Source organism: Centropristis striata, chromosome 19 (genome assembly GCF_030273125.1).
Source record: "Centropristis striata isolate RG_2023a ecotype Rhode Island chromosome 19, C.striata_1.0, whole genome shotgun sequence".
Classification (NCBI taxonomy): domain Eukaryota; kingdom Metazoa; phylum Chordata; class Actinopteri; order Perciformes; family Serranidae; genus Centropristis; species Centropristis striata.
This window is the reverse complement of record NC_081535.1, coordinates 22,407,791-22,420,206: the sequence shown is the minus strand read 5'-3', so window position 1 is coordinate 22,420,206 and position 12,416 is coordinate 22,407,791. Positions and strand designations below refer to the sequence as shown.

General features: G+C 39.8%; 1 protein-coding gene across 3 annotated transcripts in view; it reads right to left on the bottom strand.

Moving 5' to 3' along the window:
* Positions 1-12,331, bottom strand: part of LOC131992279 (electrogenic sodium bicarbonate cotransporter 1-like) — a 36,756-nt gene extending 24,425 nt beyond the window's left edge. For 2 of the 3 annotated variants that reach the window (XM_059357793.1, XM_059357794.1), the window contains exons 1-3: positions 11,960-12,330; positions 5,245-5,318; positions 4,194-4,370 (exon numbers count right to left, since the gene is read on the bottom strand). In XM_059357793.1, coding sequence (XP_059213776.1) covers positions 4,194-4,370; positions 5,245-5,318; positions 11,960-11,976 — 268 coding nt within the window. In that variant the 5' untranslated portion in view covers positions 11,977-12,330. Of the gene's footprint in view, positions 1-4,193; positions 4,371-5,244; positions 5,319-11,959 lie in introns of all 3 variants that reach the window. The other variant, XM_059357796.1, reaches the window with a different exon arrangement.
* Positions 12,332-12,416: the final 85 nt, after the last annotated feature.

Genomic DNA, 12,416 nt, shown 5'->3' with positions numbered 1-12,416 from the left:
TTCCGCAGGTCATTCATTCCAGCTGCCATAAGACTGTACAACACCAGCACAATCTGAACATTTTTGCATATAATCTGCACTCTGCACATTCTCCACTTAATTTGCACTAAGTTGTATATAGTATATTACTATTGTATATTTTGTATATTGTTAAATGTCTTTTCTTAGATTGTTTTTTTAAATCTTATCTTAAAAATTGTGTGAAATTTTGCGGCTGTAACAAAGAAATTTCCCCATTGTAGGAAGTCAAATCTAAATCTAAAAAAATTCAGGAATTTGGTTCAATTGTGAAAGTTTAATTGATCTTTTATTTGAGCCAATACTGGCCATGTTTCATGCTGTCAAGAGACAAAGTCAAATATATAGATCATCCGTAAAGATGCTGTTAAACATTCCCATTTCTGGAGCTCTTTTTTGACAAAGGCATCAAGGCTTTTTTGCATAGTTGAGGAAGGTTTTTTTTCCAATTCCATAAAGCTTTCTTAATGTGAGCTGTTAAAATGCACATTTAAAAAAAAAAAAAAAAAAAAAAAAAAAAAAAAAAAAAGGTTTATGGGAGAGGGCTCATTACTCAAAAGCCTTTCTCACATAGTCCCTGGAAAGTTACTGAGATAACCTTTCAGGCACCGCTAGTCATTTTCACAAATCACACACAAACTACATTTAAGTCTTGTGCTTTTTCATCCAAACCATGGTAGTGTCAAAATAAATAAGGCAAGAAACAGTCTAACAGACTGTAATGATATATGCTAAGGAGACTAATAGAAAAAGACTAATATGAAAAATCTTTGCAGGGAGTAAGTGACGTAGTTTACTGCCCAACAGGAGAAAAGTGTTTATCCCCACAGTGGCTCTAGCCTCGTCATACAGCAGAGTCTGTCCTCTCACTCAACCATATGAGACTGTTTACAGTTCAGATGTTCTGCAGAGATACCGTCGGATGAGAAAGAAGTCGGAGTCTATGTCTGTTTGTGTGCTACAGGGGGGCATTTAAAATGAACCACGGCTTCAGTTTAAAACCTGCTTCTGTGTCTGGTTTGGTTGCATCCCTCCCCGCCTGCCCCGCCTGCTCATTTACGGTCTGATTCTATGGATGAACCATCAACACTGTTTGCATTTAAAAGAATGTTGCCATGTTTGAATCGTACACACGTAAAATGCTACAGGGCAAATTAAGGGCAGACATTTAAGACCACAAAGATCTAGAAAAGGTCTTTAAAAGGAATAGGTTATCTGTTACTGCTACTGACATTTTGCAATTTATGTATGACGAAATTTCATTTTTCACTGCTACTGTTGAGTTTTACAACCCTGATAATGCCTAATTGAGCAATGAATGAGAATGAGTTGTAAAGCAGTTAAACAAATACTTAATCTAATTGCATTTTAAAGATATGACGGAGAAACATTCCAGTATATTATGCAAGAGATTTGAGGGCTGTAATGTGTGAAAAAGCACCATTATGATGCAGTTTTCCAAACTTTGCACAATCGGGAGTGATCAGATAGAGCCTGCAACATCTAGACAAAGATTAATGTGAGCAAGACTCTTATCATATCACGATAACCTTTGGGTGACTAAGCACACAGGCTGGTTTACACCTGAGGCGTAACAAAGGAGGATTACAGCGTCAGAGGAGGCAGCAGTGTGAGAGGATTACTCAAGTGCTTGTCTGCTGCGTGGAGTCTGTGAACCGATAGCTTAATGTGATGCCGGCATGATTGAGAAAAGGTGTGATCGTAGGTGGGTGAACACATTTAAGGTGCCGAGGACGAGACTCGGACAGTGTTCTTCTCCTTTGACTGTTAAGGTTAATGCAGATGTCTCCAATTTGTGAAAACACACCTATGAGTAAGTGAATGAACAATCATAGATCACAACACCAGCTGCTGAACATTAAAAAAAAAAGGCTAAGATGATAAAACTGGTGTAAATTCCTCATAACACCCCTGAAGCCTGATACTCTGGTTGCACCCTGATCTGTACCACACAGTGTAATGATCAGCCTCATTTCCCAAAAAGCATCCTACGCAACAAATTATACACAACAGCTTCTTTCAGTTTCTCCTCGGCTAATCCGTTGTCCCCATTTTCCCTTAAAAACAATTTTGGCATGCCTTATAGTTTCCTGCTGCACTACCAGTTTACCTTATCTAAAAAGGGTGTTGCTTCAAAACTATGCTCCCAACTGCAAATCACCTCAGGCTTTCTCTCCTGTACATCCACAGAAACAGCATGTTGCATAAGGCTTGCTTGTCTGCACAAGTTGCTAGAATAACTAAAGCTTCTTTATGGGGTCTTTGAATTCTTGGGTGAAGACTCCCCTCTGGCAATGTTTGCATTTTACCATATTTTACTGTTTGATTCAAGCTGATTCAGATATAACTGTATTTACCAGATCAGTGATACAACTTAAAATTGAAGTAGTCTCTGTCTGTCTGTATGTCTGTCATTTGATTTTCACAACAGCTGTTCATCCAGGTGACTCACACTTGGTGGGTGCATTGCTAAGGACCCAAGAAAGTGCAGTGTCAAGTGCAACCTCTTCAGGTCTAACAGAACATATTTATCAGTAGTGCATAGTTGTGTATAGTTTGTTCTCTGTCACGCTCTACATTACAGAACTCAAACATTTCCAGCATTGTACATTGCAACTTTCAGAATTAACTCTTTTGTTTCAGGAATTACCAAATTTGGGATCCCAGATTGTTTTTTCAAGCCTGAAAGCCAGAAGAACTCACCGACCCCAACCTAAAAATTACAGATGGCTGTTTCACACATCAACGGTAACTGATGTAGCAATATACCGTTTATTAGCCAACTTGTGCCTCATTAAAGCACCACCCAACTTCTGTCTGTACACATGTACTGTAAAGTGTTTGTGTGCACAAAATGCAGCATAATGTGTATTTATCAACTGCCATTGTTAACAATGGCTTACCTGGTGTGAACTGGTATTGCTAAAATAATCTTGGTTGGTTTCCCAACGTTGCGTACTGGGATGCAGTCAACATCGGTTTGTTATTATTCCCAGCTCTGACTTCTGAGGTTAAAGTTAGCATGTTTAATCTGTGCATTCTGTTCCAGTTCCCAACCGACACTTTTTTAATTTGCATTAGTTTACCTTTAGCAGCCTTTGGCTATGCACCTGCGGCATTGTCCATACATGTCTCACACACCGAGTTGAGTTAGGGAGGTAAATCCCCACCTTTTCCTATATACAACCCATTCTGAGACCTTAATGGTTACCTCCAGCAGCAGCAAAGCAGACAGCAAACACTCAGCCATTATGCCTGTTTCCAGGCTGTGCCATTTCCAGGTGAATTCCAGCACTGTGATAATTGCATGTCTTGCAAATAGCTTTTAACCAGATTGAAATGTTTGCCACTCTTTTTAATTACCCAGAGATAAAACTGAGAGAGCCCCATACAATTATATGGCTCATTTACTCACAATTGTTAAGGCTTTCCCACCTGTGTAACCACGTTAATAAAAAAAAAAACTGCAGCCTCCTCTTGTACATTGAGGGGGCATACATGGGTTAAACATGACCTATTTCTAAAGACCCTGTCAGTATTATAATTCTTCCGGTTCTAGAAAATGATCTTGGGATTAATGGTTGTTGTAGGGCACTTTCTTAAGCTTCTATGTAAGGAGAGACATCTGGTGTGTCTTCCTACTGCAGGAAGAAGACTCTTGAGGCTGACAGCAATCTTTGTGAGCTTCTTAATGTACATTTTGCATCTTTTTTCCACATTGTGCACAGGCATTTTGGGCTGTAGATCCTGCTTTTCCATTTACATATTTAATTCTAACTTGCTCTTCTCAGTACAGAGGTTGTACCAGGCCCACTTTTTGTAGCAAAATCCACCTGGTTTTTATCCCTTGAGAATCCCCTCTCACAAATCCTCACAAAGTACTGTGTTAATCATCGAGGTGACAGATAATACCCCTCTTGTATTTACCTTACACACTTTAAGCCAATCCGGTAGGTGTCATTTTCAGATTAGTATTCAACGTGTTCCCATTCCCTCGCTCCACTAATTCTGCTGAGTGTAGGTTTCTTCCTGGTGATTTTCTCTATTCTTTTTGCTTTCTTGGCTGCCACCCCACCCTACCTCTGGAAGTACAGAAGCACTGTCATCCTGTGGGCTGTAAGTTTCTACACATTGGATGTTGAATAAAAACTTACTGAGAGGTTTGAGGATATTTGCAGGCGATTCGTCTGCATTGTCCCCATCTGACTTGAATCCTTCGGTGCTGTGGTCGGGCCGTTCCCGCTTCTCCTTGTGGCTAGACTTGCGTCTGTGGCGTCTCCTCCTTTGGTAGCTCTTGGGAACGTGCACGCCAATGTACACAGTGTGGTGACCTGCCACAAACACAACAAAATAGAGGGAATGAAGGTTCAGATTACACTCACAATTCCAAGGAAATCACATAAATCCTGCACCTGGATCACTGCCGGGTTGTGGTGTGAAATCTTATCACAAGTCTACCTTGGTGCATCATTTTTTGGATTCTTTGCTCATTTCACAATCAGGAAGACATACAGCCAGTCAATCAAACTATACAATCAAACAAACTACTTCCTACACAGCAGCGCTTACAGGAAACGATGTCTGAATGTCTCCAGGAAGTAATTAGACAGACAGAAAACTCTTACAAACACTGAGATTAACTGACTGATTTAGTGTTGAAGCAAACCATGTGTTTTTTGATTCAACCATGCATCCCATAAACTGATCTTGTGGGTTTTAATGGTATCTTTTTACACCTCGCAGTGGTCGTTCTTGCTTCCTTGTAGATACCAAAGACCACCTGAGGCGCACACTAAATGACGCACTTCCACCACATTTTAAGGAAGCAAAGGGTCTTGTACACACACAAACAGCTTGACATAAGGCCAAAAGCTCTTACGCTACTCTCTTTGTGTGCTTCTTAAGTGTTGGTTTGTGAAACATGCAAATGTCTCAGTGAATGCATGTGGGCGCCTCAAGAGAAATTCTTTTCTCGTGGCTTCAGCTTGACAGCCAGCACTGGACAGGATGGGAGCGCTTAAAGAAACATCTCCCTGTTCAGAATTGTCACGCTCAAGTGGAAGTAATTCATCTTATGTGTCAAATTCTGCGACAGTGCATTGCACTTTCACCTGCGCAGTGCAGGATGTGGTACATGACATTGATCAGTTAAAGCCCATTATGTGTCATATAAGCGAGATAATGTGCTGGTGTCACTAATCTTACCTTCCACTTCCTCTTCATCACAGACGTGTTTGACGAAGGACGCTCCTCTGTCCAGCACCGCCTCATCCTCCATTCTACAAGACAGAAGAGAGACATTACTCAATATGAATCATCACAAGAAGGAAGAATGGAATATGATTGCAACAAGGGCTGAGCGATGAATAGAACTGTGTTTTCAGTTATGATGTTGGCTTCCAACAGTTAATGAAAACAAGATAACAGATTAAATTATTGTGCTGCATTTAATATATTATATATATAAATATAAGTTTCCAATAGGTTGTGGCAGTATTACAATATATTTGATCCAATTTATTTTTATCTACTTTATTTTTATTCATTATTTTTATATAATTTATTTAAGTCTGTATACATTGGTATTCTAATACATATAAAAATATATTTTTTTATTACATACATTTTTTTGATAATTTATATTATAAGTTCAAGAAAATTCAGTTGTTTTTTTTAAAGAAGTGCATGACGTTTCCAAAGTCAGTGAGTTATTGTGTAAAATTATCATGATCTTTATATATCATAATCATACAGCCCAAGTTGTAACTTTGAGTCTAGAAAAATATTCTGTAACAGTTTCCACACTTTAAATATTCATTTAAATTAAGAAAAAATGTTCAGGCAGTGTCATGTCAACCCTCAGGCCAATAACTGATGTATTTCTTCAAATCCCACTTGTCCGGCCAATAGAGTCAAATTCTGGTTACCATGAAACACAATAAGCAACTTCTGATTCAGCCACTTAATGTTGGCATGACAAGCCTTTGCACCTGCCAACCTCAAATTGTGGCACAACAATGACGGGACAGAAAACACAAGTTACAGTGAGGGCGATACAATAAGAAAAGTCTGAAATCCATCACCTGTCTCACTGTAAGATTTTGAACAAGAACACACGCAGAATGATTTAAAAACACAATGAATAAATGCATGACAAGGCTTGAAGAATCAGTGAGTCAGGCTTGAGCTTTAAGGTGCATTAGCATATCTGATGCTATGGCAATCACCCACGTACTACATGATCAAAATGCCACCTTCCCATCCACCCACAATGCTGCACAAAACATGAATAAATATTTGAAAAACAGCACCTTTTCCTCAGTGTATAATGTTTAAATAAATTAAAGAGAAGGCCATGTTGTAATCAGATCCCCATTTTAAAATTGTCCTTAAAAACAGACTTGCATAAAGCAGCTTTTTAATTGATTCAAATCTGTTTGTATTTTGGTTTTTACTTATTCTATTTTTGTCTGTTTGTTTTAAATGTCACTTTGTTCACCCTGACATTTAAAACTGCCTTGTTAAACTTGCTTTACCTGATTTTATCCCTTTTCTTTCATTGCTTTGCTTTATGCGTGCACAGCTCTTAACTTGCCATAAAAATAAAGTTGTTATTATTGCTTTTATCATGATAAGACCTGGCTAATCAGTCCCTTCTGAATGACCTTCCAGTGCACAAAGACGGCCTTATGTCAGAGACATCTTCCTCAGCTACATGACCCTGCTTTGATCATCAGGTGTCAACCTTCCTGGATGGAAGGAATGCAGCTCCTCCAGTCCAACACACTGTGGACTAATCCAGGAAAGGAAAGGTGGTTTCAGCAAAGCACAATGTCAAAAAACAAACTTTTGCCAAAACGGCTGCAACAAGGAAATAATACACCAAAAGCCTGAGGATAACATTCAGTTATATTCATAATATATTACAAGTCTCACTTTAAAACATAGTTAAGATCAAACTAAATCTATTCTTTCAAATTAACCTCTCGATAAATTACTAGTTTGGCCCATAAAATTATGAAAAATGTTCATCCCAGCTTCTCAAAATCTAAAGTGGTGTCTTTAAATGTCTATTTTGTCAGTCTGAACCCCAAATATATTCAGTTTATTATGATTTAAAATGGAGAAAAACAGGAAATCTCTATTTGAGTGTCTACAAAAAGCATTTTCTCTCATTTTTGCAAGAACTGCTCTGGGACTACAGAAGCGTGTCAGTATCAAATTAGGAACTCAGCTGCCGTTACTAATTGGACCAACCGCTTTATGAGAATTGTTTTGTTAAGCTATAAGAAATAAATATTTGATTTCTGATGTGTATCAAGAATGTCAATAAACATATGAACAGTTTCCATTTGCCACTGAACAATCCCCAACTGGGAGATGACACAACTGGAGAAATGAGGGGATGGGAGCAGTGTACATAAACTGCTAAATAAACACAGTCAGGAAGGATACAACTTGTTCCTCCGATTGCACCGTGAGCTCATCTGAATGTCCCCTGTGGATACACTATCTGGCCTTGAGAGAGATAGAAGCATAACGCTGATAGCAGACGCAATGTTGATGCACCAGCTCCAAGATCAAAACGAGTGATGAGGAGTGGCTGGGCTCGGGGCCAACTTTACAAGCAATACCAATACAGCGATTAGCCTCTGTGCCCTCCTTTTGTTGCCCATTGTTGCTCACAAAAAAAAAAAAAAAAAAAGAGAGAGAGAGAGGGGGAGGTCAAGTTCCCACACAGCAGCATGTGGAGGGCTCTAATGCTATCGGTTAGCTCCTGATTTCTGTTTGTACTTTTCTTTCTCTTCAGCACAGAGCGTTCAGAAAATACCACCAGCTTCAAGGGAGTTACTTTTGACAGACTGTTTTTTTTTGTTGTGAAAAACGCGTTCATCGCCAGTTATCGTAATGCGGCCTTAATTGCTACTGAGAATGTGCTCAGAGTGGAGGAGACACATGCAAAACTATACATGGTGCCGGTCTTGGAAGTAAATGCTGCAGGACGGAGCTGTGGTCCTGGAAAGCTCCTGTCTCTGTGTGTGTGTGTGTGTGTGTGTGTGTGTGCGCACAATGTTTGGGCAGGAATGAATTAAAATAGCTCCACCTGTTTGTCTAATTATGATATGTACCCAAGACTACAGGAAATGTCCATACTAGAGTATCTATAAAACAGCCTTTTTGCAAGAAAAAAGTAGTTTTTTTTTTTATCAATTAGTCAACAACTCAGTGAGGAGGAGACACATTCAAAACTAAATAAAAAAAAACAAAAAAAAACAAAACAGGAGGCGCTATTTTAATGAATTCCCACTCAAACACTGCACACACACATACACACAGGATGTTTCCAGGAACACAGCTCCGTCTTGCAGCATTTACTTCCAAGACAGGTACCATGTGTTGGTGTGTGAGTGCATGGAGGCAGGTCATGTAACACAGTGAAAACCGTTGGCCACACAGGAGAGCAAAGGAAGCTCATATTGCAGCTTTACTGCAGGCTAAAGACAGTCTATGGAGCCACGTTAATCACTCCGCAGTGAGGCCTCGGACAGGGAGACCCTCATGATGAGAAACATACCACAGGTGGCACACAGACACACAGGATGCACGAGAGCAGCTCAGCATTCCTGTCTTATGAATCAAAAAGAGTTGGACTGCCATGTAAAGCAGAAGAACATGTAGAATGATGCGATGTTGGGGGCTGTAGGGTGAAGACCTATAAAAAGGGACAGTTCACCACAATATCTGTGGAGCCATTCCAACAACTCACACCAAAACAATCTAGATCAATAGAGATGTCCCCTTTTCTTGAATATAATTAAACTACAAGGTGCTGTGGTGCTCAAAAACCAGTTACTCAAGAAAACACACTGACCTTGTTGTCAGCAGTTTCATGTAGGAACTATTTTCCTTTCTACTGATCTACACTCTCAAACTGAAAAAGAAGCTACTCAGTTCCTCAGTTTGTGCTTTGTTTTTAATAGGATGGGGGTGGGGGGTGGAGGGTTGGGGATGGGCGGAGGGTGTTTGTTTCTATGTTTTGTTATCTTTTTATTATCATTATTTTATCCTTTCTTTTTTATGTAAAGCGCTTTGTGTTGCATCTCGCTTGTATGAAAAGTGCTATACAAATAAAGTCTGATTGATTGATTGATAGTGCCAGCACGAGATGTAGCATTATTGGTCCACTTTCTTCTGGTGATACGGTTGGGAGATGTAGTTCTGCAGAAAGAAAATTGTTCCTACATAAAACTGCTCACTGTTGATTCCGGTTGAGGCATTGCTGTTGACTTTTTTCAAATGTAAATCTCTGGTGCTTTGAGAGAAGGCAGACATCTCTACGGTCGATATCTCCAACTCACACGAAACAATCTATAGTGATAAAATAGAACTACAGCTAAGAAAAAATATACATTTAATCAAATGTCCAATATTAGCTGATCACAGCTATCAGTATCTATTGGCATCAGCGTGTATGTGGCCCAAAATGCATGACGTTTTTTTAAAGAATCTTTAATGTAGAAAACCATACTTTGGGTGATTTAGAAATGGTGTTTGCAATTTATTTTGTTTTTATTTAAATGGTAAGCAACTGATATAGCACTGTTGTTATTTAGCCATTTATTTGTCTTAATTTCTTAGTTAACTTCTAGAATTGGTTGACAACGTAACAATGTATAATAATGTTTAAAATTCTTTAAGTTACTTGAGTGTCTTGACAGTCATATCAGTGCACAACTGATGCACATCCGTATAGAAAAAGGTCTATTTTTGTTTAATTAAAGTAATAAAAAAAATCTAATATTCGCGCTTTGAGCACCACAAGCTGAGTGCCATGTAGTTCCATTATATTAGAGAGGAGGGAGATATGTCTAGAGCACATATCTCCAACACTCTATAATTCGCAAGGTTGATATATAGCACGACATGCAAGAGGAAAAATATGTATTTACTGGCTGAATGCATATCTTGTGGCTGACCACAGATAAGATCGTTGTCTGCTCATTCACGTCATTGTACACACAGGAAATCTTCTTGATCTTCTTTTTCATTTCCTGGCATGACTTTCTCTGCTCGATTAATAAATACAAATAAATGGAAAGCTGGTTTGAGGGTCAGGGCAACCAGCTGCATTCATCTCGCAAGTTCTCGCTTTCCTCCTGCTCTCGGTGACCTCGTGAGGCTGGATAAACCTGTCCGTGCGTGAGGAGCCGGGATCAGCTGCTCGGGATCAGGGATCATCCCCATCTCTTTACAGAGTGACGCACCCAATCCCACCAGCAGGTTCACCATGAGGGTATGTGCCCCCAGCAGTCAGGGAGTTCAGTGATGATTCAGCAGCCTTAAAGTGATTCTCCACCCCAAAAAAAGTAAACTTTTGAGAGTCAAACACTCAAAGCCTGAGGGCTCAAAAGGTGCCTGTAAAATATTTTCAGTCCCTTCTGACAGGAAGAACAGTCAGCATGAACTCAAATAAGTTTGAATACTGTTAAAATGTAAATAGAAACTTCTGTTTCTTCCTGGTTAATCCACTGTCATTTTTATAGCCACCTTTAGTATAGAGATTGCAAGAGGTTAGCGATACTGAAAAGAGGGATCACTTAGTTTTGTCAGGCTGAAATATAGATATTTTTATTATATTCATAGTGATTCTAAAAGAAAAAGCAGCAAATCCACCCACTGGAGAAGCTTGAATGGGAGTTTTTTCGCTTTAAAATGACAGATTATGCAAGTTTTGGCAGTAGTTCATAGGTTTGCAGATCAAATATGATTTAAATATCCAATTCAAAAGATCAGCGGAGACAAAGGATGCTGGCCTGTTGTATGTGCTCAGGTGATTATGTAATGTTTGATGCAATAAGTGAATTGTAGTGAGCTCCCTGCTTCTCAGGTGCACCTTGACTTTTTGGAATTTCCTCTAGTAGCACTTGAATGCTGCTTTGTGCTCTGCTGAGTGATGTTCTGTGCAATTAGATGTCCACCCATTTCCTTGTCTATTCAACGTTCCAGTTAGTTGGAGGAAGAGTCACGCCAGTAAAAAGGATGGAACAAAAGTAAAAGAACATTTCCTCGTTGCAACAGATTTCACAATCTCTACAAATTAAACAGAAGAACGAGGAACCTATTGATTCAGGTTAGTCTTGGTTTCACCCCTTGCTACTTGGAAGAGGTTGTGGGACTCCAACTAGTAAATATTCTATATAACACACCAGACTGATACTGTAAACCTTATATCTATAACTAACTCACACTGGGTGCACATGAGGTTTTCCATCAGCTGATGAATTCCAGGTGCATGTCAGTAAAAGTGCTTGCAGACAGAAAAGCTGCGTTTCCGTGTTTGATAGTAACCGTAAAGTCTGATTTGTTGCAGCTCTTGCGTCATTGCGCAACGTGGACGCACACCCGTGCCAAAGCCGAATGTGGATTTTTTTGGGGTGTCAGCTTGTAGACCGCATGGCCTGCACACACACACAGCTTTATTCATAAAGTTGCACTGGAGACAACCTCCAGCACTTGGCCTGCGCTCCCTCCGCCTCTCTAATTGAGACTGACAGCTTCTTGGAAAATAGATTACCGGCCGATCGTATCACAGCGGAGCGGCAACATAGCTTATCAAGCCAAGGGTGGAAGTGGTATGAATGAAAATGTAACTTGATAATCGATAATCAAACTGAAGTTTTGACTTAAGTTAAGGCGCAGTGGCAAATTAAACCCAGATGGCCAGATTTACGCACAGAAAATGCTCAAATGACACCAAATAACTCTGATTGCGCCTAAGTTGGTAAATTAAGATTCACCTGGTGACTAATTTGCACTTCTACACCTGGCCAGGAAATGCTCTAACGTATGAAGTGCAAGCTGTAAAAGTTCCCAACATGGTTAGACAGACTTCTGTCAGTACAGAAACAAGTTAACTTACTTCTTTTCGGACGTCATGGTGGCAAACTTCGCCTTTAAAGATGATCAGTCTGGCGTCCAGCAGTCGTTCAAGTTTCTCTTGTAGTCGGTGTTTGAAAAACTACTCTAGCTGTTGCGCTTTTCAAGTGGATACAAAACAAAAACAAGACAAAAGGCTCGGAGCTATCTCGTCGGAATGGTATCTTCGACTCTACTAAACAAATTAAACTCGGAACACACACTCTTCATATCGTGCCGGACTGGTTCAGGTCGTGTCCAGGTGACATCTTGAAGAAAAAGTCTCGTTTTGTCTGGAAGCGTCTGGAGAGACTCTGTGAGCGCAGCGTGTCTCTTTTTCCATATTTAAAGTCATCCCTCCTCCTGCGTGACGCCACCGGGGGGTGGAGGTCACAAAGTTGCTCCTGGGTGGCGCACCGAGCACTTTAACTTGACAAAAGAGTTCTCTATTGTTCACTTTG